This window comes from Trachemys scripta, chromosome 22 (genome assembly GCF_013100865.1).
Source record: "Trachemys scripta elegans isolate TJP31775 chromosome 22, CAS_Tse_1.0, whole genome shotgun sequence".
Taxonomy (NCBI): domain Eukaryota; kingdom Metazoa; phylum Chordata; order Testudines; family Emydidae; genus Trachemys; species Trachemys scripta.
The window spans coordinates 6,029,055-6,055,563 of NC_048319.1; the positions used below are offsets into that span (position 1 = coordinate 6,029,055).

A 26,509-nucleotide genomic window follows, 5' to 3' on the forward strand; every position below is an offset into this window, starting at 1 on the left:
TAGGGGGCATGAGAGGGGTGCGGCTGAGGCCGGCAGGAGTGGCCTGGATATACATTTTGTGCTTTGGCAATGGGGAGGAAGCCAATAGCTTGACCTACTAAGGCTGCCGTGAGTTAGAGCACCACTGGGAGCTATTCTAAACTTAGAGAATTTCTCACTTGACCACAGCTCAAAGAGCCGGGAAGCGATCCTGCTGCAGGTTGAATACTAGCAGCACAAACATGGCCAAAAGTCATGTTCACCACCCTCTTCTCCTCTCGGACAGCATCTTCTGTGCTGACCAGCTAACGTGAGAAAGCACAGAATCTGTCCCATGGTTTTTAACATCATGTCAGAGGCAAGATTAGGCATTCAACATAGCAGAAAACTGTTTCCCCTTCCAGCTAGCAATCTCATGCCACGTTGCTCACATTAAATGAACAAGGCATCCAAAACCTTCTGTGATTCTTTTGAGGCATCATGTCCCTATGTTACAGATAGGGAAACTGAGGCACGGAGAAGTTAAAAAGTTGCCTGAAGTCACACAGTAAAAGTCATCGGCAGAGCTGGGAGCAGACAAGAGCAAACTGCAGTTGTCCTATCTCTCCTCCTCCAGCTCACTATATGCACTGCCTCCTACACCTAGAAGAATTGCTTAAGGCTGCAATAAAACTAAGACCCAGTACAGCACTTCGCTCCAAACCTGCTTATGGCCTGGATTGTTGGGCAGTGATTCATTTATCCAGCATATACCGCAAGTGGGCTTAAAATCCAGGATCTGTTCTCAACTCCGCCACTTACTCTCTGATCATTTCATTTTTGTACCTCCTCTTCTACAGCCCTGTTTTAATCATGGGAATGGAGACTCCCACCCACTCTTCAACATAGACTCTAAGTTGGTGTCGAAACTCTGCACCCCCAGCGTTTGAATTGTCAATGACACCAGCACTACATGAAGAAGCAAGGCCGGGTCTCTCTCCAGGAACACCCAGAGAGGCACTCCCCCTGCACTGCCTTTATATCCAGGTTGCCGCTAATTGGACCTGTTTGTCACTATGACTCAGCAGTACTTACCCTGCCTCTTTTAGCATTCAAGCTTTGGCTGATTTAACAGAAGAACTGTACATTCCCATACAGGGCCAGAGTCTGCTCGCCTTTTACGGGGGGGAACATTGCCCACCTTCATAAACTGCTTTGATACCTAGCTCGTTTCATCCAAAGGGAAGTGCAGAAAGTTCTACCAGATGGAACATCCTCTGCACCATGGCAGTCAGGGCCGGCTCTAGGCACCAGCAAAACAAGCTGGTGCTTGGGGCGGCACATTTTTAGGGGCGGCATGGCCGGCGCCAGAATGCCGCCCCTAAAAATGTGCCCCGGCCGCCCTAGCTCACCTCCGCTGCTGCCACTCGCACGCCACGGCACGCGAAACAGCTGATTCGCGTGCCACTACTCGCCCTCCCTCCCAGGCTCTCGTGGCGGCTCGGGGTCTCCCCCTCCCTCCCAGGCTCTCAAACCTGGGAGGGAGGGAGGGGGAGACTCCGAGTGGCCGCGGCACGGCGCCGCTTCTCTCCCTCCCTCCCTCCTAGGCTTGAGAGCCTGGGGGGAGGAGGCAGGGCTGGGGATTTGGGGAGGGGGCGGAGTTGAGGCGGGGCCGGGGGTGGGGTAATTAAATGGTGGGGAGGGGTGGCCAAAATTGTTTTTGATTTGGGCGGCAAAAATCCTAGAGCCGGCCCTGATGGCAGTACCTAGGGCAATAGTACCGGGTGCTATTACAGAGTCACAGAAATGTGGGGCTGGAAAAGGCCACCTAGTCAAGCCCCCCAGGTATACTTAACCCCCCAGGTATACTTAACCTGTCAGGTTTTTATTAAGCTGTTCTTAAAAGCCTTCACTGATGGGGATTCCACAGCCTCTCTTGGTAACCCATCCAGCGCTTAACTATCCTTATAGTTAGAAAGTTTTTCCTAATATCTAACCTAAAACTCCCTTACTGCAGCTTAAACTGATTACTTCTTGTCCTACCTTCAGTGGACATGGAGAACAATTGATCGCTGTCCTCTTTGTAACAGTCCTTAACATATTTGCCGACTGTTATCGGATCCCCTCTTGGTCTTCTTTTCTCAAGAGTAAACATGCCCAGTTTTTTAACCTATCTTCACAGGTCAGGCTTTCTAACCCTTTGATCATTTTTGTCGCTCTCCTCTGGACTCTCTCCAATTTGTCCACATCTTTCCTGAAGTGGGGCAGCCAAGGCTGCACACTATACTCCAGCAAAGGCTGAACGATTACGTCCCGTCTCACGTCCAAGACTCCTGTTAATGCTCCCCAGAACATTAGCCTTTTTTGCAACTGCATCACATTGTTGACTCGTATTCAATTTGTGAGTCACTTTAACTCCCAGATCCTTTAGAGCAGTCTTACCACTTTGCCAGTTATTCCCCATTTTGTAGTTATGCATCTGATTTTTCCTTCCTAAGCAAAGTACTTTGCACTTGTCTTCATTGAGGCCATGTCTATCCATACAGCCGTGCAGCTGTCCCAGTACGGCTGCAGCACGTCTGTATGCCGACAGGCGAGAGCTCTCCCATTCACATAAAAAAACCCACCTCCGTGAGCGACATAAGCTATGCTGCTGGGAGAAGCTCTCCTGCTGACATAACGCTGTGCATACAAACGCTTATGTCAGTGTAACTTATGTTGCTCAAGGAGGTTGAATATTTACATCCCCGAGCAACGTAAGTTTTGCCAACATAGGCTGTCGTGCAACTGCATTGGTTTCATTGGGATTGCAAATGGGCATAAGCATCCATCCAGCTACATCCCTTTCCAGGATTGGGCCCCAATTCTGCCCTCACTTAAGGCTTGGTCTACCCTGAAAACTTAAATCGGTGTAGCTACATTTGTGTCTCTGGGTGTGAAAAGTCCACACCCCTGAGAGACGCAGCTGTACCAGTCTAACCCCCAGTGTGGACAGCACTAAGTCGACAAAAAGAATTTTTCCATTGACCCAGCTCCTGCCTCGTGGGGAGGTGGATTACCTATGCCCACAGGAGCACCCCTGCTGTTGGCGTAGATAGTGTCTACACTGAAGCGCTATAGCAGTGCAGCTACAGCTGTGTCATTTCAAATGTAGACAAGCACGTAGGCACCTGGAAGGCTCTGTGCATGTGGATGAGTTATCCCATAATGTTTAACGGGATGACTCATGCAGGCACAGATTCCCTCACGAGTTTAACAGCTGGCAGGATCGGGATCTGAGACTGTACATTCTTCTGGGCAAACCATTTGCTGTCAAGTTCCCAGCACATTCTTGGTGCTATGTAACAGGCAATAACCAGAGAGTGAAAACAGCGAAATCGACCAGCCTCGTCTAGTTTCAGTTGAACAAGGACAGTTGAAATGGGGCACTCGCGATTTTCAGTTTGTTCCAACCCAAGAAATCAGCTTTGAATGAAAAGACACACAGAAGGACTTGTAAAAAGAACGCGGAGTACTTGTGGCACCTTAGAGACTAACGAATTTATTTGAGCATAAGCTTTCGTGGGCTAAAGCCCACTTCATCAGATGCATGCAGTGGCTTTAGCCCATGAATGCTTATGTTAGTCTCTAAGGTGCGACAAGTTCTTTATGCTGATACAGACTAACACGGCTACCACTCAGAAACCTGTCACCAAGAAGGACTTGTGTGTGGTTAAAGATTTCCAGCCCCTACGCATGTCACTTTCTAAACCGCACTAACAGCATCCACTATAGCATTTATACTATTCATTGTTGCCAGTGTACTTGGAGCTGTACAAGACATGACAGACGAGACAGTCCATGGGTAGGGAGGCTTAACGTATAAGCAGATGGATAAAACAGTGAGAGATCCAGAGACAGAATCTGCCTGAGACTAACCTCATCTACTCCAGTGGACTCAGTGCCAAAAATTCCAAACATCTTAAGCTTAGTGACAAAGCATTTCAGATGCCCCAAAGTAGCCCCACAGATTGTACTTCTTGCCAGTTAGATACAAACGCCTAGGAGCAGATATATTCCCTTTGTATCCTGGATACACTAGGGATCCCTCTATCACCATTATTTTGTTCTGTTTGTAAAGATCACATGCCAACTGTCAGAGAGACCTGCCTACAGAAGTCTGGAACGCCGAGCCGCTTTAATTGCCGGCTGCTGCAGGAAAAAAACACGTGATCCACGGCTAGTATGTTGCTTGTGGCAGGCCAGGGTGGGTTCTTATTGGGGGTTGCCTCAGCAGTGCCTGTTACCGTAGAAGTCACATGGGCAGCCGCATAGCTTCTCTGGGGCTTTGTGTACAAGCTTAGAGAGATATGACCTCCACTTAGGGTGACCAGATGTCCCGATTATATAGGGACAGTCCCAATTTTGGGGGTCTTTTTCTTATATAGGCTCCTATTACTCCCCACCCCCTGTCCCGATTTTTCACATTTGCTGTCAGGTCCCCCTACACTGTGACAGTATCTTCTCTGCAGCAGCCAAGGCCCTCACGTGCCAGGGCTGGTTGGTGAGAGGCTGCTGTAGAAACAGCCTTAAAAACAACCCCCCCGCCCCCCACACACGTAAAGCTAGATATAGGAGATGATGCTCCATGTCACTGCACTTTGACCAGATCTGTATTTGCAGATCACTACTCTCTTCCTAAGGGCCCCCTACAGATTAGCATCCAGGCCAAATTCCAGCTCAGATCATTACATTCTACCCATGTAAAAATTTTCCACCGCCTCCCAGTTTTTCCATTCGTCACTGTCAGCTGAAACTGTCCTCCCCATATTGATGCTGAACATTAATTGGATAAAAAACAGCCAAAAAGGCAGAACAAAAATTATGGAAACAGCATGATGGCTCCTCTAGCATGTTGCTTTTCATCCCATCTAACCTCTGTCTGTAAGCCCCTCCGAATAGTCACACTTGTCTTTAAACACGCGGTTGTTAAGACAAGCTTGGTCTTGCTGTGAGCACTTCAATAGCTGCGGTGTTCCACCCCAGAAGTGGCTGCATTTTAGTGGGGGAAGGGAGAGATGAGATTCCTGTATATAGAAGTCTGGATCCTGCAGGTTCTAATGTTGTCAATGGGAGGGGCTCGTGCAGGACCAGGACCAGTCATGCAGGATTAAAGGCAACACTGTTGGAATACAAGTTCTGGGGAAGGCTGGTTTGCTTCTGTAGCAAAAGCCTCCCGTTAATGATTATCCCCCTTTCTCCCCCCAAGTCTCATGCCTGGGGACTTTGTATCCCAGGTCAACAACAAGCCTGACTCCTTCATAGGCCACCTCCAGCCGTTTCTCTTATAGACACACATGTTAAACTTTAATTTTTATGGAAGGAACCTAGGTCAGCACCCTCTTCTTGTAAAGGTTTTAAGAGATGGGTGTGACCCTGAGCAAGTTTCTCACCCACACTAAATGCTGTATCCTTTCACCTGGGGCACTTCTCTAGGTATTAGCGCCTTGCCCTTTAACCGCACTAGGCCATTTCCTCAGTGAACGGCAGCACTGAACTTTCCAATGGCGTTCGAGCACAGCCTGAACGGTGACCGCACAGGACGGGAGTCAGACAGCAGAGACGGCCAGCCCTTCTCGAGAACTCTAGCCCTTCCCCTAATGCCCCGCACAGTGGAGCGTTGTTTACAGAAAGCAATTTGCAACATTCGATGTAATTGGAAGAAAGGGGAATGGAAGAAACAAGCTTAGATGAGCTAATTATACCAGTGTGATGATGTGCTCGTTAGCCAGAGGATCTAGGGGCTTCCAGCTGCAGAGAAGGATGCTTGCTTCTCAGATAGTGCCTCTCATTCCTCTACTTCCCCCATCTGCCCTTTCATTGGTCCTCCGAGCTGCTTTGGTCTTGGGCCTCATCTGTCAGCCCAGGAGAGAATATTTAAACAGGAGGGGAGGCACTGGGGGGCCAGGGAAGAGAACAATGCACTGGCAGCATAACAAAGTCAAAGCCAGGGTTAAGTTGACTTCAAAGGCTAAGGCCATCCCTTGGGTTTAGGTCAACTGACATCAACCGCAGTGTTTCTCGAGCCACTAGGATCATGCCTCAAGACGAAGATGATTCGGAGGCAGAGGGCAGGATCAGGAAGGATGTGTCCACCCCTTTCAGTGTGGTTATCACACCAAGCAAACGGCCAGGGGCATTATGTGTGGAGAGGCGTTGACTTTCCGCTGAAGCAGACCCCTGTTGGGGGAAGGATACATGAAACATTGGTCTGTTCCATGGTTGCATTTCCTGAGACTCAACTCGTTGGATTTGAAAGGAGCAAGCTACAGCGTCTGCCCTATCGTCAAGTCCCACATGTTTGACCATCATGAGTCAAGACCCAATAAAATCATGAGATTTTAAAAAATAATAGAAGCTGCGTTCTTTTACTTTGCCTTCAGGCTTTGGAGTGTACTCGGGTTCTGTTTTCAGGCTTTTCTTTGCTACCATGAGGCTTGGAAACTGGAGCTGGTTTTAAAAGAAAAGAAAAGGTTGCATCCCCTGTGAAATTCTGAGATTTTGCAATATAATTTCACTCCGCATGGGGCCAGAGTAGAAGTTCTGAATTTTTCATGAAACAAAGCATTCCAGAACATTTCGCTGAGGTCAAAACATTTGTTTTGACTTATATATTTAAATTAGAAAACTAAAGGAAACATTTCAAGCTCATCAAAAGTAATGCTTTGATCATTTCCTACCAGGACTTTCAGCCACAAAAAAAATCCCAATACGTCCCCACCATGTTTTGATTTCATCCAATCAGCTTTTGCCAACAGAAACATGGTCTGCTGAAAAATCTGACCAGCTCTGTTAGAAACATACTTTCAAAAAAAGAAAGCCAAGATTCTCACTGAGTCACATGACTCCAGGAGCTGGAACTTTAAGAAAAAACCCACCACACATCTAGTGAGACCCATGGTAAAATCATGGGAGTGAGCAACCCAGTGTCTGCAGAACTGTGTCTGAACAAGATGTGAAGAGAGAGGGAAAAAAGTAGAAATATGTCTAGAAACCTGGATATTTCCAAAGATACAGGAAAGACGTTTTAAAAAATTCCTAAGATAGTGTCTGTAAAAATAAAGCAAGAAAAAACACCTCAGAAGAGAAAGGCATCCCGGCTTTGCTCCACAGCCCATATGATGGGCTAAGAAAGACTGACCAAGGAAGAGAAAAATAAGATAATTTTAGAGCATTTCATGGGCAGATCTCCAAGCATTTTACATCCAAACTGTTTAAGTACTTCAGTTTATCATTTATTTGCTGCTATTTTTAGCATGCTGGCTTGCTCGAAGCCCTTGTATTTCCTGCACGTTATGCTTTTGTTGCATGGCTTTCTGAACATCCCACTCGAGCATTTAGGAATAGTATTATCCATTTCTCTCCAGCCTAAAGGATCTCTGGACATGCCAGTGTCCGTCGGTCCCTATGGAATGATTCTAAAGTGCTTCACGAACAATACACATGCAGCACAATGCTGAAATGCAGCCACCTCTGGGGTGGCACGCAGGAGCCAGTTGTAGAGTAGAGTCCTAGTCAAGCCCCCAGCCCTTATGAGAGGAACTGTAGGGTCTGGTGCTCCTTCAGAGCAGACAGGACCTTGCGTTTTTTAAAGGATCTTCTCTGAAAAACTAAGAGCAGGGACTGTCTTTGTGTTCTGTGCAGCCCCTAGCACAGTGGGGTGGTGGTCCATGAGCCAGGGCTCCTAGGCACTAAGATAATAGAAGCAAGCAGTCACCTTCTTGAGACGCATTTTATCTAGGGAGGCAGGCGTGGCTGAGCAGACCCAGCTGAGATTGGATCTCAGCCATGTTCCCAGGACGTCTGTTTATCCCAGAGCTGGTTTAGGCTCAGCCTAAACAACCCTCTTGGCTCAAAACACCAGAAGAGTCCAGGGTGGCAACATCTCCTTGATCTTTGTTTCTTCTATTTCTCTCTCAGCCACACCCCCCTCTCAGGGCCGCTCCGTGTTGGGCCAGACGACCTAGCAGAACAGGCAAGAGGCCAGAACTGTCCCCACTGATGCAGCAACAAGTGACAATGAACAGGCCCCTTTGTGCAGGGCCATAGATGGGTTTGCTTGTGTTCTCCCTGGGAAGCATGGCTCACCCCACAGCTTGCTGGCTCTCCCTCTCCATGATTAACTTGGAGGAGGTATTTTAGTTCCAGCATCAAGTTACCGACTGGGTGGAGTCCGGGACAGAGGGAGGGGAGTTTTCAGTGAGAGGATCCAGAGAAGGGAAACTCCAGACACTTCTGGTTAAGGGCCAGGACCCGACTGTGTCACTCACACACACACAGACCACACGATTAGGGCATCTAGTTTGCAGAGGAAGGGTGGGAGTTTTGTGGTTAAGGCACCGGACTGAGAGCCAGGAGACCTAGCTCCAATTCCCAGCTCTGCCAGAGCCTCCCTGTGTGAACCTTGGCAAATCACTCACTGTGCCTCAGTTTCTCCATTTGGAAAATGGCGATAATCCTGCCTTCCTCCCAGCATTTACCTGCCTTCTCTAGTGTGTAAGCTATTTGTGGCATGGCCTGTCGAATGCATGTACTGGGCCTTCTAAAGCAATCCCACTGCCTCCCCCTGCCCACGCTCGGTAGCTCAACGGGGCAGAGCCTGCACACATCTCAAGGCAGGCATGGGTCAGGGTAAGTGACACCTGAGCACTAGAGACAAAAATCAATTGGACCAAACTTGAAAGGAAAACCAATCAGTGTAGACAGTGGTGAGCTGGAGCTGGTTCGCACCGGTTCGCGCAAACTGTTTTTTAAATTTTGAAGCAATTTTAGAACCGGTTGTTAACCCGCTTCCCTGTGAGGAGGCGACGATGCGGCTTTAATGGGCTCCGGCCGGGAAGTGTGTAATTCCTCCTCCAGCCACCGGGGGCGCCGCTGCCTGCCCCTGGGCACAGGCCCTGTTGCTGCTCCCGGGAAATTACAGACGTATTGTAGCCCTATTAGTACAAAGAATACATACGGTGGCACATCCCTTAAATCAGAACTTTTTATAAGGAACCGGTGGTTAAGAGTTTGGCAGCTCATCACTGAGTGTAGACGCATTAGCCAGAGCCAAGGGGGATGGATTAGCCTAGCAAAAGGACCAGGAGCCGACAGGTTCTGCACCGTTGTTGTGCAGTTTTTGGCTGTGCTTGGGCAGGTTTCTGTTCTTGTTGAGAGACATGAAACGCTACCCTGCAGGACAAGACACGCATGCCCTTGAGTTCTTCCTTATGCCTTGGAGGGAGAAGGAGGCAGGACCCATAACTGTGCCCACTGAGGAGGGCAGCGTGGGAGACAAGACACTGCTACTGACTTGCCACATAACCCTGGGCAAGCTACTTTCCCTCCCTGTGCCTTAGCTTAGCTCTCCGAGAGAGGGATACTAGCACATACTGTCCCAGCCGGGAGTGGGGCTGGGAGGTGTTCATTAGGGTTTGTAAAGTGTTATGAGATCCTCAGGTGGAAGGCACTAAGGCGCGGACGGGGAGGGGGAAGGAGAGCTGCGGGTGCGATGCCTGTGGGCAGGGCAGCACGCAGCGCCACCTGGCCACACCTCCGCGTACTACATAGGAGCTGGAGGGGGGTCATACTGGCTGTTTCCTGGGAGCTGCGCGGAGCGGGGCAAGCCCCCGACCCTGCTCCCCAGCTGGAGCGCCGGAGCGGGACAAACCCCCGACCCCACTGCCTGGCAGGAGCTGAGGGCCGGATTAAATGGTCTGACAGGCCGGATGTGGCCCGCGGGCCGTAGTTTGCCCACCCCTGCACTAAGGGATAATGCAGGAGGGCCCCATCCATTTCTAGAGCCAGCTCACTGCTAAAACAAGCACTGCCATTACCCCAAGGGGTGTCACCCTTTTGTTCAGCCAACACACTCTGGACCACACACCAAGATAGATCATAATGGCCGAGAGGAAGAAACTTCCTCCCAGCACAAGCTGATCTATCCTTCCAGCCCCTTGAGTCTCAACAGCTCAGATGCTAGAGACTGGCAACGCCTGCCACCTGCAGGACAGTACCGGACGGTTTGAGTTCTGAACTCCTGCCCCACGCTGAAGGGATGGCTGGTGCCTCTGCCATCAGAGACATGACGTTGAACCCAAACATTAAGCCAGGACTCGCATTTAATTCTCAATTCCAGCGCCTACATTTTCACGTCCAGGCACTTCCCCAGCGGCTCGTGCTGCAAACACAGTCTGGGAGCTGAGAGATGTTGAAATCTTTCAGCCGATCATCTCCAGCATTGACGGGGCTGCATTCAGACCAGAGGAGGCAGTTTTGCTGGGAACTCAGCGGGCACTGTAGAATCCAGTTTGCTCCATAATCAAGCCCAGGACTCAGTTGTTTTCAGCACCCAGCAGAAGACAGTCCCAGCACCGAAGAATCCGTAACCTAAGGCCCTGCTCAGCAAATACTTCTGCACATGCCTGGTCCCGCTGGCTAGAATTACTCAGATACAGACACGTTCATGGAATTGGAACCAAGCGAAGTTGAGGAAAGCACAGTTGAGTTCAAGTTGTTGCAGGACTCCTAGCTAGGATGATCCTTTCTTAACAGGAGGTGAAGTTTGTTTAGGTCACGGCAATCAGCGGATCTGACCCAGCCATACCGAAAACAGGGCTGAGCAGGAACAAACATATATACACACCGCCTAGCCCTAATACTCCCCATTTTAAGTTCCACAATGTAGACAGAGTCTACACTGTATCCTTCGGGTTTCATCCTGCTACCCATCAGAGCACTTTGCATGTCAAATTAATAGCAGGAGTGAAGTGGTAAAAACTATGCGTAGGGAAAGATTTCTGGGTTCTTAGGATGTATTGGCCACATGGCGAGTGGTGTGTATTCACCACAAGCGCATCATACAACCACGCGTTTGAGAGAAGCTGCTACAAAAGTGACTCAGTGCTTAGCGAATAAGCCTCGCACGCCCATGCTGGAACAACTCTGATCCCTGTTTACACATAGGGAAGCAGTGGGTAGTCACGCAGAAACTTGGCAGTCAGTAATCGAACTCCAGTGACTCAACTCCCAGCCCTGTGTTTTCCAGCCAAGAACCCATCATTACAGTCACGTCAGAGCCCCAAAGCAAAGATCTTAAAACCAAAAAAGGGAAGTTAAAAGAGGAACAGCAGGGCAGGGACAGCGGCAAGACCCAGAGACCTCGCTGCAAGCATCAGTGGCTGCCCTCTCAAGCCAATAATGTTGATTGTAGCCCATGGCTTGTGCTGATCGGTGTTAAGTGGGGTGTGGGGTCCCAGAAGTGGGAAGAGAAAGTGAGGAAGTGAAATGGAGGAGAGATTGAAAGGGGGAGGAGGAAGGATGTCCTAGTGGTTAGGGCACTAGATGAGGACTTGGGAGACCCAGCTTCAACTCCCTGCTCTGCCCAGTGACCGTGGGTGAGTCACTTGGCCCTTCTGGGCCTCAGTTCCCCCTCTGTACAGTGGGGACAGTCACACTGCCCTGCCTCACAGGGTAGTCGTGAGGAGAAATGTTAAAGATTTTGAGGTGCTCAGATACTAGTGTTGGGGGCCAGGTAAGTACCTAAGAGTAGGGTGACCAGATGTCCCATTTTTATAGGGACAGTCCTGTTTTGGGGGATTTTTTCTTATATAGGCACCTATTACCCTCCCACCCCCTGTTCCGTTTTTCACAGTTGCTATCTGGTCACCCTACCTAAGAGAGAGACTGAAGTGAATTTAGTCCTGGCAAAACATACCAGGCAGCCCTTCAGACACACTGCCTCCTATTTACCCGCTCAGTCCCACCAGCATTGCATCCCCCTCCTGTCGGTGGGAGGTCAGTCTAGGGCTGACTTTGTCCTTGGGCTCAGACTCCCACCCCAGGGAACCAGATGGTCCAGCTCCATTAGCCACAACTGGCACAGAGACCCAAGCCCATTCTACACCTCCCTCCCGTCTGGCTATCGCACAGCAGTGTTTAATCACCAGTGGCATGAGCTGGATCTGAACTAGCAACACCACCAACAAAAGGACTGGCACACGGAGCCTTCCCCCAACTTCCCCTTCTCGCCCTCTGCGGATTAACAGCTAGGAGCAATCAGAGAGCACATCACAGTCCCCCATGCAATGAGCTTTACCAGGCCAGTCACTCCCCCTTCTTCCCCCCTCCCTCCTCAGCACATGCAGGCCCCCAAGAATCTCCCCACACCCAGGCTGCAAACGGGAGGGGCCCCTGCCAGCCGCTCTGCTCCATCACCACCAGCAGGACCATTCGGAGGAGGAGGAGATGACACGCCACCTTAGAGCTTGAGGGCCCCATGCCCCTAGCGGCTAAGGCTACCCGGAGTGGTTCCCGTGGTTACCCCCTCAGCTCCTGGAAGCGTTAGTTGGTGGGAAGACAGAGGGTAACTCGTGAATGGAACAGGACTGGCCTGACGAGGCACAGCCCTGCAGGTTCTTACCCTGGGAGCAGGCCCCCAAATCCAGATCAGCAGGTGGTGCATCTCAAGAACCATGTTCTCCAGTGTAGAAATTTGACATTGACAGACTCCCCCAGCAGGAAGGTGAGATCGGCCCTGCTCCCCCGATGGCCCCAGCCACGCCCAGGCGATCCCTGATCTGAGCAGCGGCAGTGCAGGCTTCCGGCCTTCTCCCCCAAGGTACCACCTGTAGGCTGGGGGGAGGGAGGGGAAGCTCTCTGCCTCTTCTCATGAGGGCAGCAGTTGTGTCGGGCGGCCGTGGATTTTCCACAAGTGCCGCGCACCGTTGGATTCAGCCGCGGGTGACAAGTGAACAGCGAAGTGCAATGCAGGGAACGCTCAGTGCCTGCAGGTTCCCCGGCAGCCCAAGAGACTCTTGCACACCCGTTATCTAGCCTCACTCCCCCGATGCCATAATACAGCAACCCCTCAACGGACGGACGTGGGTCCAGAAGCTGCTCCCCTGCCCAGACTATTCGTTATGCTCTAACCTGACAGACGCAAGGATCCTCCATGGTCCCTTTCCCGCAGACCATGGCCTTCAATTGTTCTCACAGCCTGAGCCCACCAGCCATCACTTCCATGAAGAGTACGGGAGCTTTAGCCAAGCTATGGTTTCCAAGGAGTCGCTCCCAGGCCCCTGGGGAGTTAAATGAACTATCCCTCTACTCACGGCCCCCTGTCTAACTGCAGGTAGGAGGGAGCAGAGTCAGGTGGAGAGGCAGCAACCCCAAAAGGTGCAGGGCAGCTCAAACTCTGGCCCCAAGTATCGCGGGGAAACAAGGCAGCAGCCACCAAGCAGTTGCAGCCGGGGCTTAATTTGTAACGAAAGAGGTGCCGGGGCTCAAGCAATTTTTTTTACTTTCATAACTGACATGGCAAGTCCAGAGGCGCTGGAGCTGCGAACTGCCAAACTTAAAGGTGCCAGGGGTCAACCCTGCCACAAATTAAGCACTGGTTGTATCCCTGACCATCCCGGCTGACAGCCACTGATGGACCGATCCTCCATGAACTCATTGAATTCTTTTGATACTTTTGACCTTCACAATATCCTGGCAACAAATTCCACAGGTTGACCGTGCATTGTGTGAAGGAGTGCTTCCTTGGGTTGGTTTTAAACCTGGTGACCGTTAAGGTCATTAGGTGACCCCTGGCTCTTGTGTTACATGAAGGATAAACACTTCCCTAGTCACTTTCTCAACACCACTCATGATTTTATAGATGGTATGCCCCCCCCCCACCCGAGTCATCTTTTTTTCTAAGCTGAACAGTCCCTGTCTTCAAATCTCTTCTCACATGGAAGCTGTTCCATTCCCCTAAGCATTTTTGCTGCCCTTCTCTGTACCTTTTCCAATTCTAATAGATCTTTTTGGAGACGGGGCAACCAGAACTGGATGCAGTATTCAAGGTGTGGGCATACGATGAATTTATAAAGTGGCATTATCATATTCTATCCCTTTCCTAATGGCTCAGAACATTGTTAGTGTTTATGACTGTTGTTGCCTATGGAGCAGATATTTTCAGAGAACCATCCACACCGACTCCAAGATCCCTTTCTTGCACGGTAACACTAATTTAAAACTCACCGTTTTGGATATATAATTAGGATTATGTTTTGCAGTGTGCATTACTTTGCACTTATCAATAGTGAATGTTGTCTGCCATTTTGTTGCCTAATCACCCTGTTTCGTGAGATCCCTTTGTAACTCTTATGCAGGCAGCTTTGATCCTAACTGCCTTGATTAATGTTGTAGCATTTGCAAATGTTGCCGTCTCACTGTTCACCTCCCCCTTTCCAGGTCATTTAGGAAGATGTTGAGCAGCAGAGATCCCAGTCAAATGCCTTGGGGGAACCTTCCCTTCACCTCTCTCCACTGTAAAAACTGTCCATGTATTCCTATACTTTGTTTCCTATTTTTTAACCAGTTACTGATCCTTGAGAGGACCTTTCCTCTTGTCCCATGATTGCACTTAAGAGGCAGAAGCTGGGAATGGGTGACAGGGGATGGATCATTTGATGATTCCCTGTTCTGTTCACTGCCTCTGGGGCACCCGGCATCGGCTGCTGTCGGCAGACAGGACACTGGGCTGGATGGACCTTTGGTTTGAGCCAGTCTGGCCGTTCTGATGTTCCTTTACGGAGGGACCCTGTCAAAGGTTTTCTGAAAGCCCAGGCACCGTATCAAAGCAATCCCCCCTATCCACATGCTTGTTGACACCCACACAGAATCCAAATAGATTAGGATTTCCCTTTACAAAAAAGGAGTTGACTCTTCCCTAACGACGCGTTCCACATGGGTTGACGATTCTGTTCTTTACTGTAGTTTCAACCCATTTGCCTGGTACTGAAGTGAGACTTCCCAGCCTGTGATTGCGAGGATGGCTCCTGTAGCCCTTTTTTAAAAAAAAAAAAGGGTGTTGCATTAGCTATCCTCCAGTTGTCTGGAGGATGATGCCCCATGCGCCGCAGCTATGCTGCTGGAAAAGGGCTTCTGCCAGCATGGCTAACATTTGTGGAAGTGGCTTTCCTACATGCTGCGTCTACACCGGGGACTATGCCGTCACAGCTGTGTCAACATCGCTATGGTGGCAGAGGTTCTGTAGTGTAGACAGCCAGAGACTGCAACATCTCAGCGGAGGCTGAACTAAACCTGCAGCCTGCCTGCCTGGACAGCAGCCTGAGTGCCCTGCGGACTAGATCCTGCTGCAGGGAGGACAAAGTCCCTGGCCAGACAATCCTTGGCCCTCAAAGGGGGCCGCGGTGGGGGATACAGTTTATCACTTGCGTGTTAACAGAGTTCGTATGTAGTCATAACAGACAGCAGGAACCTATTCAACAGCTCCCACTTGTCACCCCCAACCCATGGAGCAGATGCTTATTTATTGGCCTCGCTTTGTTAGACCCTTTTCCAGTCCACTCAGGGCAGCTTGTACTGTGTACTGCAGAGATCTCTCTCCCCGCAGCCCCCCAATTGCTGTTGTAGCCTTGGAAGACTTGAGATAAATATTCAAGTCCCACAGGCAAGTCTCCAAACCTCAGAGGCAGAGCACCACACCACGCTGAGGCAGCACTCCCTAGTGGTCACATGCCACACGACTATTCCCTGAAAGTACTTTATTAAATACTTCGCAAAAAACAGAAGCCAAAAGATTGAAAATTAACCCCCCCCACCTCCCCCCTTAAGAACAAAAAACTCCCCCCACCCCAGGCTTGTCAGTGCAGCCCTGATGTTCTGCCCAGGAACACTCTTCACTTCTCCCCATCCCTGCTAGCATCACACTAGGCTCCACTGCCCAAAGCAAGGCAATTGCAAAAAGAGAGGCTCCCACGTACAGTGGCAGAAAGTAGCTAACTTACTCTCTAGGGCCTATGAGTCGAATGCTGGCTTTGCAGCCTTTTGAGCATACTGCCCTCAGATGGCCTGGCCTGGTTCTGCAGAGCCACGCCAGGATGAAAAAGCTGATGCTGGGGAGGGACCAGTTACCACGATGATCAATTCCATATTGATTCGTTCATAGACTGCAGTGAACTAGTCATAAGCACACACATTCCCCCAACCTCTCCACCTCCTGCACATAACCTTTCACCAACGCTGCAACCTCCCGGAAATCATTTCTCCTGTGCAGGATTTAAGACAAAGACACACATCCCCAAGTGCCCCACATGATTTGCCAGGTTGTCTGTCACGGTCTCCTTAGTGTAACCAGGCTTGCTAGGTTCCCAGCTCAAGGTGGATTTGTAAATGCTCCATGGATTCACGCCCCCACCCTCATGGAAGTTTATAAAACAGGGTTTTTACAAAGACAGTTGTGGTTTTTCCTTTACAGCAGAACAGTCTCCCTGTGAGGTAGAGAGTTAATTTCAGGGCTGACAGATCCTAAATTCAAGCCAGTTTGTGTGTCCTAGTTGAGGTAAAATTCAATAGTTTATGATAAGTTTTGCGATTGCCAGAAGGGCGTCAGGATTCCTCGTTGCCAGAATCATCCTCATCGCCATAGCAACTGTCTGCCTCCTCCTCCATCTCATCATCCTCGTAGTAGTCGTCGTAGAAAAGGTCTGAGCCTTCGTCCGGGGCTGGAGTCTTGGTCTTCACACAGTACTCTGCCAACGTGGTGGGGACCTTCACGCCATCCCGTTCGGCATCCACCTTGGTTCCCAGGACTTGCTTCCTGAAAGGGGCAAGGAGCAGATGAGAACAGGGCAGAGACACGGAGCAGTTACTCAATCAAGGTCCGAAGGCCAAGAGAGGTGCCAACCCTGAAGGCTGAAGTCTTCCACAGAACTGGACCTGCTTCCCTCGTTCTGTCCTGCCAATGAGCACTGACGCATGCCCACGCCTCTAGGGATAAAAAGGCAGGCTGATCTCCAGGGTCTACTCTGTCACACCTATCTCATGCCTGAGGCCCCTTGATCATTCACTACTCTGTGTCAGCAGCTCTTGTCAGGCCTGAAATACTCACTATGCCTAACACATGGTTGCCATAATCTGCATCTAAACCGTGTCTGGTAAGATATCGTTGGAAAACAAGTAGCTCACTGATCATTAAGATTCTTGCATGGTGTATGTTCACGGTTCACACAAAGAGTCATGAATACGTGCTAGAATTACGTTTGGCTCAATCTGCCTTAGATAAAGGAACGTATTTGTTTGTCTGACCAGCCTGTCTGAGACAATAAAGGCACATTTACATAAAGGGTAAAGCCACCAACCTGGGGAGTCTAAATCTCACATAAGTAACTGAATCAACTGATTTATACTACTTGGTACATGTTGTATCCAATATTACTGTGATGTCTTATGAAAGCTAATAACACTGGCGATTAAGATCATTGTGACATCTATGAAGTAACACTATATGAGGAAATATCGATACTCAATGTTATCACGCCTTAAAATCTGACCAAAACACAAGGAGAAACAGATTCTCCCTTCCTCCACTGCCGACAGGAGGGAATAAAATAAATGAATGGAGCTATCCTATCTCCTAGAACTGGAAGGAAACTTGAAAGGTCATCGAGTCCAGCCCCCTGCCTTCACTAGCAGGACCAAGTACTGATTTTTGCTCCAGATCCCTAAGTGGCCCCCTCAAGGATTGAACTCACAACCTTGGGTTTAGCAGGCCAATGCTCAAACCACCGAGCTATCCCTCCCCCCATCTACCTGTCTCTAATGAAATTAAGCAAGGTGCGACCAAAAAAATGGAAACTTAATTTACATACAAATCAGCAGAGGGATGGGAAGTCCCACATGAGGTCATCCTGAGTCTGGGGACCAGGCAGTGAGTTTGGGAAAACATAAGGAGAGATGAAGCCATTTTGCCATCCATCACTGGACAGACACAAGGGGCCAGCCCAGAGCTCTTGCGAGCTGATAAAGTGGGTCCTTCAACCAAGGGAGATGAACGCTCTGGGAACTGAATCTAAGTGAGAAACCTGCTTAGAAAAAGACTTGCTCCGGGCCCCACACTAAGTCAACGGGGCAGAGCAGGTCCTAGAACCCAGGTTTGCAGACAAACACAACAGAGTTTTCCCCTTTAGACCACCACTTCACACCCAGCCCAGGCCCTTTGCCATACAGTAGGATCTGCATTGAGACCTCTGCATGCTTTGTTCTCGGCAGAAATCCACGTCTTATAGTCCCCGACCTTCCTGGTAGCCGTGAGCTTTCACGATGTTAACCAACCGAGCAGTACAGGACTACAGCAACAGTGGAACAAGAATCCCTCCTGCATTCAGTCACCCCAAAGTCTATGCGGGACCATTTAGATAAACACTCCCAAGCAGGGTAGTCTAAACAAGAAGCTCCTCCCCTCTTGTTTAAATGCAAGTTATGAGAAGGTGGAGTTCAGCTTGCCACGCACCTGATGATGTCGGTGTACTCCCGATCCTTCCCTTTGGTGTCCTTCCACTTCCTGTACATCACAGAGGCATCCACGTTTGCGGGGGAGAAGGTGTTGGGCTCATTGAGCAGTGAGATCACACTCAGAAGGATAGTCCTGAAAAACAGTTAACGAGCGGTAAGAGCCAAGACAGGAGTTCGGCCCACCTGCACCCCCCAGATCTGAGAGGGGCTGGAAATCATCTTCTCATGGCGAGGAGTTTAACTGAACCCGGTCAGTTTGCAAGAGCAGCAGCCACTTACACTGCATGTCATAACAGTGACCACATCCTAACACCCACGAGCAGGCCAGACGCCATGACCTTCTTAAGCTGAAGGAGAAACCGAATGCCAATCAGAAGGCAAGCTGGTCTCTGGTGCATGAAAGACCTGAATTCCTTTGCCAGCTTACGCTGCCTTTCAACAGTGCTGACATCCAGCCTGTAAGAAACTGATTTGCTTTTGAATTTCTAAAGAAATTAAATCCAGGTATTTCCTGCAACCTCTAGGATTAGAAGGGCTTTTCCCAGCTGTTTCCTTCGGGCACCTCCTCCAGCCTCTGCATCAGATCTGCTAAGCGTCTCGCATCCAATGCGTTCCCCTCTCCCTCCTCGAGGCCTTACCGTACATTCTGGGTGGGGTTCCATCGCTCAGAAGGCAGCTCCCCGCTCTGCGGGTCATCCACCGGAGGGTGGAGAATTGAAATACAGACATCGCCAGTCTGAAAGCACACAGAGGGAGAGAGAGTCTATTTACACAGGCGCTGATGTCCCAACTCCGGGCACTCCAAACCGCTCTACAAGGTGGTTGATTTATTGTGCCTGTTGCCCTGTTTGCTCGTCCCCCCATCCTTTGCTTCCAGGGCAGATCTGAGGAAAATGCCACCCAGTGGCTTACGAGTAACTGGGAACGGACAGCCAACCACTGTCGCCAATGCCCAGAGAAGAGCCAGGATCAGTTTAGCTGTCCTATCTTCAGCCACATCTTGGGGAGCAAGTCCCAGGACAGGGACCTCAAGGCTCTCCTGGCCTCCCCTAAGCCAGCAGCTCAGGCAGATTTCAATTAGCCTGAAAGGCCTTACAGAGCAGGGAGTGAGGTGTCTTGCTATGACAGATCCAGCAAAGAACCTTCCCAAGCTGAACTGCACTGATGTGCCTATGGGCTGAGCCACTACAGATATGACGCCCTGGGGAGTCTCTTTAGGGAGAGGTTCACTCCAATCACCCCTGCAGTGACGATTTAGAGCACTGATCTAAATCACACCCATTACCCACCTGCCAGCCCTTAAGAGTACCGGAGATTGCCATAGTTACTACAGGACAGGTAACGGATGGCAGTCAGTGACTTAGGAATGAGGAGTCATTTGCACAAGGGAGAGGGATAGATCAGTAGTTTGAGCATTGGCCTGCTAAACCCAGGGTTGTGAGTTCAATACTTGAGGGGGCCACTTAGGGATCTGGGGCAAAATCAGTACTTGGTCCTGCTAGTGAAGGTAGGGGGCTGGACTCGATGACCTTTCAGGGTCCCTTCCAGTTCTATGAGATAGGAATATCTCCATATCTCTGTCCTGGGACACTTGAAGAGAAGCTCTGCCTGCGTGGGCCGTATCCCCCAGGGCTCTGAATGAGGTGCAAGTACACACAGAGCACTGAGTACCCTAAATACTTTCTGCAGCCAGCCACATTGAGAGTCCCGGAAGTCGCTTGCTCAGTATCTTCCCATGGATCTTACAGGGCATGACCACATTCCAGCCAGGCGCTGTGGGCAAATGCAGTAAACATGGAAGACTGCAAGACTGGACAGACAGACTAGTTCTGGAACGGATTCCAGGAAAGGAGATGAATTGTCTGAGCTCAGGACAAGCCTGGGCTGGCTGCTGTGTTTCCAACACAAACTGAGAAAGGTACAAGACACTTCCAGGAGAACCCCAACGTATTTGCTTAAAACCGTCCTCCACTACAGGACATGTCAATACAGGCTGGTGTTCGACACCGAGGTCAACACTTCAGTGCGATCCAGAGGACTTGGTGCCACTGCAGCAATTGACTAGAAACCCAGATGAGAAGACAGTCCGTGTGACATACCTCATAGATGTTGGGGTGCCACATTTTGGTCAGGAACCGGAAGGCGGGGGGCGAATAGGGATAATCAATAGGAAACCTGAGACGAGCCTGTGAAGAAACAAAGGGTTCATTAGTGGCAGTGGTGGGGGGTCATGGCCATGCTGATGCTTCTGGGGGAGCCCCAGCCAAGTCTGTACACAAAACCAGATGAGGTGTGCAAGCATCCCCCCCCCCACTGGCACTCTGCACACAGGCAGGAGACAGACCCCTTCCCCTGCAGCTCCAACAAGAAGTGACCATCAAGCCTCATCCAGAGGGAGCACCAGTACCACTTCCCATACAGTAGCTAAGTCCAAAGCTCCCAGCTTCTCTTTACTACTGCTGAGTGGGGGAGGAAGCATGGTTGAGTGGTTAGAGCACAGGCACAGAAAATTAAGAGTACTATTCACAGCTGAGTCATAGACTGGGACCTGGTGCAAGTCACTAACCCTCTGCCTCTTTCCCTACCTGTGAAGTGAGGATGACAGCTTTCCTAGGGGTGGAAGGATATGACCACTGCTCATAATAAACACTTTCAGATCTTTAAGTAGACAGTGCTATGAAGGGTCAGATTTAAACCAGCTCAGAAGGATTTTAGGCACTTTCAACTGTCTCGGGTGTTAACAGTCCCCTGAAATCCCTCCCCTTGGAGAAGTGGAGGTCAAGCCCTGCAGGTCTAGTGGAACAGCTCTGCATTGCTGGATGGAAGCCATGTAATCCCATACCCAAGCCTTATCCCCTAGGAAGGGGAGTGCCTTGCTACTCAGCAATACTGGCTGATGAAAGAGGCATCCCTATAGTGTTGAGGCTTCCAGGAAGATATTGACAAGAACACTGGTGGTCTGAGCTTTGGCAAAGATTCAGAGGATAGGGAGCCCTCCCAGGTGGATTTATGGCACTTTTGGGAGGGGACTTTCAAGAGATCATGGCAGTCTTGCCTCCTTATCAAACCTGCTTCCTTGTATTCCCCATCCCACCACCAAGCCTCCCCTTCCCTCTTCAGGAGACCCAGCCGAGTACCAGGTCTCTACCATTTCCCCAGAGCAGATGATTCCCTCCCAGGTGAGGGATGAGTCACTGCTCAAGAGGCCAGCCAGGTATGGGAGAAAACAAAACAAACCATGAGACTCTTGTGGCAACAGGAGGAAATACTAAGATGGTACCAGAAAATTACCCTCCGGACAGTCCTCTTGTCATACAGGCATTAGGGCACTGCCCGTGGATCAAATTCTTTTCTCCTCAGATCCATGGAGGGGCATCTTCAGACAGCCATGCAGCCTGGTAATTAGGTCAGGTTTGCTGGCAGTCACTATGTTTACCAGAGAGACAGAGTGAGACAAACTTTGTTCCTGTGATATAATAATAGCTCTTAAGGCAAGAACTTCAGGCTTTCTGCCTAACAAGTTCTTCAGGGTTAATTCCTTTAGAGACAGGAAATAGCTAAAATGGGTTGAGCCTCTCCCCTGTATCTAAAAAGATGGAATCCACCATCCTAGATCAAGGCAGCTCCTCAAAAACCCTGTTGAAGTCTGGATGAGAATTTGCAGCTCTGGGTCTTCTTGTTCCACACTCTGAAGTGAAACCAGATCAGCACTCAGACAAACAAACAAGAGGTCAGCAGAGCCAGGATAACAAAAACAAGCAGGGCTTTTTCTTAGTTGACAGGAACACAGAAGTCTGGATTTAATGAGTTGTTTTGTTTCAAAAGAGAAATTCAGTTTGGGGCCTGGACACAGATCTAGTCAGGACTGGATAACATTTAAAGGCACACCATAAACCTAGACTCGGTCTAAAACTTTCAACTGCTATAGCTACAAGAGTTTTGTTTACCCTTTACAGAACTTCCAGAAACGTTCCTCGATCAAGCACTTTGCTCTTCTAGAGCAGTTTCACGTTAGGACCTTAAAAGCTCTTTACAAAGATTAAGCCTCAGGTCAGGCAGGTAAGTTTCACCATTCTACAGATGGAACAATCAAGGCACGGACAGGTTAAATAACTTGCCAAGTTAGTGGGGCTGTGACAGAGTCAGGCATATAACTGAGGACTCCTGATCCCAGTCATGGTCTCCAACCACATCCCTTCCCAAATGCCAGTAACAGCATAAAGAAAAGAGCTGACAGTGTTATAGACCTGGTCCACACTAACCCCCCACTTCGGACTAAGATACGCAAATTCAGCTACGTTAATAACGTAGCTGAATTCGAAGTACCTTAGTCCGAACTTACCGCGGGTCCAGACGCGGCAGGGAGGCTCCCCCGTCGATGCCGCGTACTCCTCTCGCGGAGCTGGAGTACCGGCGTCGACGGCGAGCACTTCTGGGATCGATTTATCACGTCTAGACCAGACGCGATAAATCGATCCCAGAACATCAATTGCCTGCCGCTGGACCCGGAGGTAAGTGTAGACGTACCATAGGGTGGGGAGGAGTTTTGTTGAAAAGGATCAGCAGTTTATTCAGCAGCAGTCTTGGAGGATCAATGCAGAAGCCAAGGAGCCAGACAGGTTAGGAGCTGCCATGAAATAAGATCTTAGCCTGACCCAATTCCATGAATATTGGCCCATCCTAGGACAGACATGCTGTTGCTGTGTCAGTCCCAGGATATTAGAAGAACCAGGTGGTATCTTTTATTGGACGAACTTCTGTTGTAAGAGGGAGAAGCTTTGAGCTTCAACAGAGCTTCGCTTCAGGTCTGGGAAACTTACGCAGACTGTCACAACTACATAAAAGATGGAACAGATAGTTTAGCATAAGTTAACACATTCCAAGGGACCACTCAAAGTGAAGTGGCCCATTAACATCCCTAATAATAGGGAGAAAGGAAGGGGGAAAGCAGCTGGGGTGGGGGGGTTGTTAGTGGTTACAGATTGTTATTCCACGTTCCTTGCACTTGCCATCTCCCCTGCCCCCATTCCCCAAAAAGGGAATTGCAGAGAGACAATAGATACGTGAAACACGATGCTGGTCTCAGACACCGCTCTACACCTGAACACAATCAGCTAAATCTCACAGGACATTCTGAAATGAAGGCTCCTGCTCCCAGTCCAATTTATTAACGAGAAATAAAGAAAACAGCCTTACTCCCACTGTGGCAGTGCGCAGACAAAAATAGCTCGAAGGACTAAAGCCAAGTGAGCAGCTAGAGCATGTCTGCACAAAACCACCACCTCACACAGAAGCTGGTTTTGAGACCCAGCCATCTGTTCGGCCTATTGGTCAAAGCTGCAGCTAGAAGAGCTGAGGTTAAGCATTAACCGTCAGACTTCCTATGTGACTTTAAGCAACTGGCTCAACTTCTGTGCCTCAGTCCCCTGATCTGCAGAATGGGAACAGTACCTTCCTCCAGTATGGCTTAGCGGTCGGAAAGCTACCTGCAAATCTCAGCTCTTGTGGGGAATTGAAGCTCGGTGATTAATGCAAGTTGATTTAATCCCTAAGAATAGCTGGTCCCCGTTGAGAAAGACCAAGCAAAAACTGGCAGGGGTGCATACTTTAGATGCTAAAAATAAACCCCTATGAATTTTGCACATCAGTCCAGCTCTCCAGCAAACTGAGCCATCGCAATGGGGTCCTCTTGCAGGCAGTAGCAACAGGGAATCCAAGGATTAAAGCAGGCCATGGAGACAGACTTTCACTCAGCCTTCTGAGTCAGGGATGAAATCACATGCAGGGTGGTGTGTGGGAAGCCAGCAACATCCCTGCCAAGTGCTGTACCCTTCCCTGCAGAGCCAGGACTCCAGTCTGTTGGCACACAGACTTTCCATGGACATTAGAGCCATACAAAAAGACGTGCAGCTTCAGCGATGTCACTAGGTAACCTAGGGGTGATGCACCACCCCTGTGGGGATTTCCAGAGACAGGTAGAGGAGTGCCAGCAGTAGGCTGCACACAACAACAGAGCATTCAGCTCTCAGAAAGGACAGCACGATCCCTGACAGATGAAATGGCAAGATTAAGGTTTAAAATGTGTTGTAACTTTCTGAAGTGCTTTACAGCCGAGTCCCTGGGGTCCTGTACGTGAGAGTTGAAAGGTAAAGCCTGTTAAGGAACAGTGCCACCTAAAAATGCTTCTGGCTCAGAAACATATTCCTGCAACACTGGATGGCGTATTCTCACCTCACCCCACCTCTGTGGTCCCAGCCCCACCATCCCAACACAGGCGCCATTCAGGAAGGTAATCACAGACAAGGTTTAGGACACTTTTGTAATTCCAACCTGAACAACACAGGATGCTGTCTTACTTCACTGGGCCATTGGGTAACAGACATTAATAGATTAGTGTAAAACGCAGAGACATATGCTTTGTCACACTGGATTCAGACAGCCTTCGTTGTCCCACCCGCCCCCAAATGGGCCTGAATTTGATCCACAGTTGAAATGGCTTCCTCCTCCAGTCCCCATCACTTTTCCCTGCCAAACTCAATCCTCAGTCGCAAGTTAGATCTTGGGTCAAAGAACTCTGCACAACTGTGAGGAGGAAGGGGGGTTATTACTGGGTCTACTGTCTCTTTAAATATGTTACCATCTTGCCTTCAATCGCAGTCCTTTGTTTGACTATTCTGTTCTCCGGGACAGAGAAAGAGGGGTGAAAAGAAGGAGTTGGGACTTAGAAACAAGATTTTTTGCATAGCTTCATATTGTTCAGGCTCCCCCGTCCCCCCCTCCCCACATGGACAAGGCCGTGCAGTGAGCTCTGGTCAGAAACAGCAGAAGTTCTCGGAATAATCCCCTTTGTTGCGCTAGCAAGGATCAGAACAAAACCTTCCAGAGGCAGAGAGTTCCCAAGAAAGGGATCCTTGAAAACAACAGCACTTTGCTATGAACTGTGCATGCGGACATTAACACAAGTTCAAGGAGAAGTCCGCCCCCCCATGCAGGGAGCTCAGTCTATTGTCCATGGATCAATTTATTGGATAAGAAGACAGGTATAAAGGGGAAGGCAAGAGCTGTTGAGGGGGTATGTGTAAGCATTCAGGGATTCCAAGGGGAGCCATCGTAGCCTCACAGAGAGCCTAGATAGGGCCAGGCAACTCCCAGCCCAGCCTGAAAGATGGGGCCAGGCAGGAGACTCATCTACAGTTTAGATGGCAAACCAGGTATTGCCGTCTGCCTGCCCAGGCCCAGGGAAGAGGCACCTCTCAGATTCTTGGACCCAGCTGACTCACTCCCTGGGCTCATTTCCACTCAGTCATCCCCAGGGTTGAGAGGAAGGGGAAGGAAGGAGACTGAGCAACTTCCCGGATTGCACAGACTCAATATTTACATACACACCTCCTCTATATGTCACCCAACAGACACACACAGACACCCCCAACCATATCTCCAGGGGCCTTCATTAAAACAATACCCCCACCCCCTTGCTCAGAAGAAGGACCTACACTCTATCACCAAGAAACAGCTCACTAGGCCTGAACTTCTCTTCTCCACATACAGGGCCTCAGTCCTTTGTCTCCATCTTGGCGTAGGGTATGAGGAGCTGTGACAACGCTAGGAGACCCTCACAACCCCCCCCCTCCCCAGGACAACAGCAGCCCTCCACATGCCAGGCAGAGGGGAAGCAGCTCCTAGAGGATATGAAAAGGGTTTCCTCTAATGGTCTCTCCTCTACCTATGGACCAGGTGGGGAGCAGGTACCCAAAACTACTGGGAATTAAGCCCCCTCCTGGGGGAGAAATTACCAGGAAAAGCAATCCCCACCCAAACTGGATCCCTCAGCCCCCTCCAGCTCCCAGGGCAAGTCCCTCACCTTGGAGGGAGAGCTCCCCTACCAACAGCCACCTCAATACCTCCCCCCAAAAGAACCAAAGACCCCCCCCAGCATCGCTCTCATTAGAAAAGCCCCTCAAGCTTCTCTGACATCCTCTGATGTCACCCCGCTAAGGGGCAGAGGGCAGGAACCCTCTTAGTCACTGCTCACTGGGGTCCTCTCCAGCCCCACGGGCAAGGCCCATCCGCACAGGACCCACCCCAAACCCCACGGGACGAACCCCCCCCCCCATCATGGGACACCACCCAAAAGCCAGGCCCCGCGCCACGGGACACCCCCTCCCCCCACAAGCCAGGGCCCTCGCCACGGGACACCCCCCCACAAGCCAGGGCCCTCGCCACGGGA

At 50.1% G+C, this 26,509-nt stretch overlaps 2 protein-coding genes across 2 annotated transcripts in view; one reads left to right on the top strand and one right to left on the bottom strand.

Moving 5' to 3' along the window:
* Positions 1 to 15,497: 15,497 nt before the first annotated feature.
* CDC34 (cell division cycle 34, ubiqiutin conjugating enzyme) lies at positions 15,498 to 20,502 on the bottom strand. The gene is made up of 4 exons (XM_034755475.1): positions 20,382 to 20,502; positions 18,921 to 19,018; positions 18,281 to 18,415; positions 15,498 to 16,588 (listed from the first exon to the last, which is right to left on the bottom strand). The coding sequence occupies exons 1-4, from the start codon at positions 20,403 to 20,405 to the stop codon at positions 16,378 to 16,380; spliced, it is 468 nt and encodes a 155-aa protein (XP_034611366.1). The 5' UTR covers positions 20,406 to 20,502; the 3' UTR covers positions 15,498 to 16,377.
* Positions 20,503 to 21,555: 1,053 nt separating this feature from the next.
* The window catches only part of LOC117869073 (tubulin polyglutamylase complex subunit 1-like), a 9,674-nt gene continuing 4,720 nt past the window's right edge, over positions 21,556 to 26,509 (top strand). The window contains exon 1 of the mRNA XM_034755574.1: positions 21,556 to 21,680. Within this exon, the coding sequence (XP_034611465.1) occupies positions 21,556 to 21,680 (125 nt within the window). The remainder of the gene's footprint in view (positions 21,681 to 26,509) is intronic.

Excerpts from the sequence above, each read along its gene's own strand:
- CDC34 (XM_034755475.1), bottom strand. The coding sequence starts at position 20,405 with ATGTGGCACCCCAACATCTATGAG. Across the intron at positions 18,416-18,920 it reads AACCCCACCCAGAATGTACG|GACTATCCTTCTGAGTGTGA; the intron begins GTAAGGCCTCGA and ends ACTGTTTTTCAG. Across the intron at positions 16,589-18,280 it reads GAGTACACCGACATCATCAG|GAAGCAAGTCCTGGGAACCA; the intron begins GTGCGTGGCAAG and ends TGCCCCTTTCAG.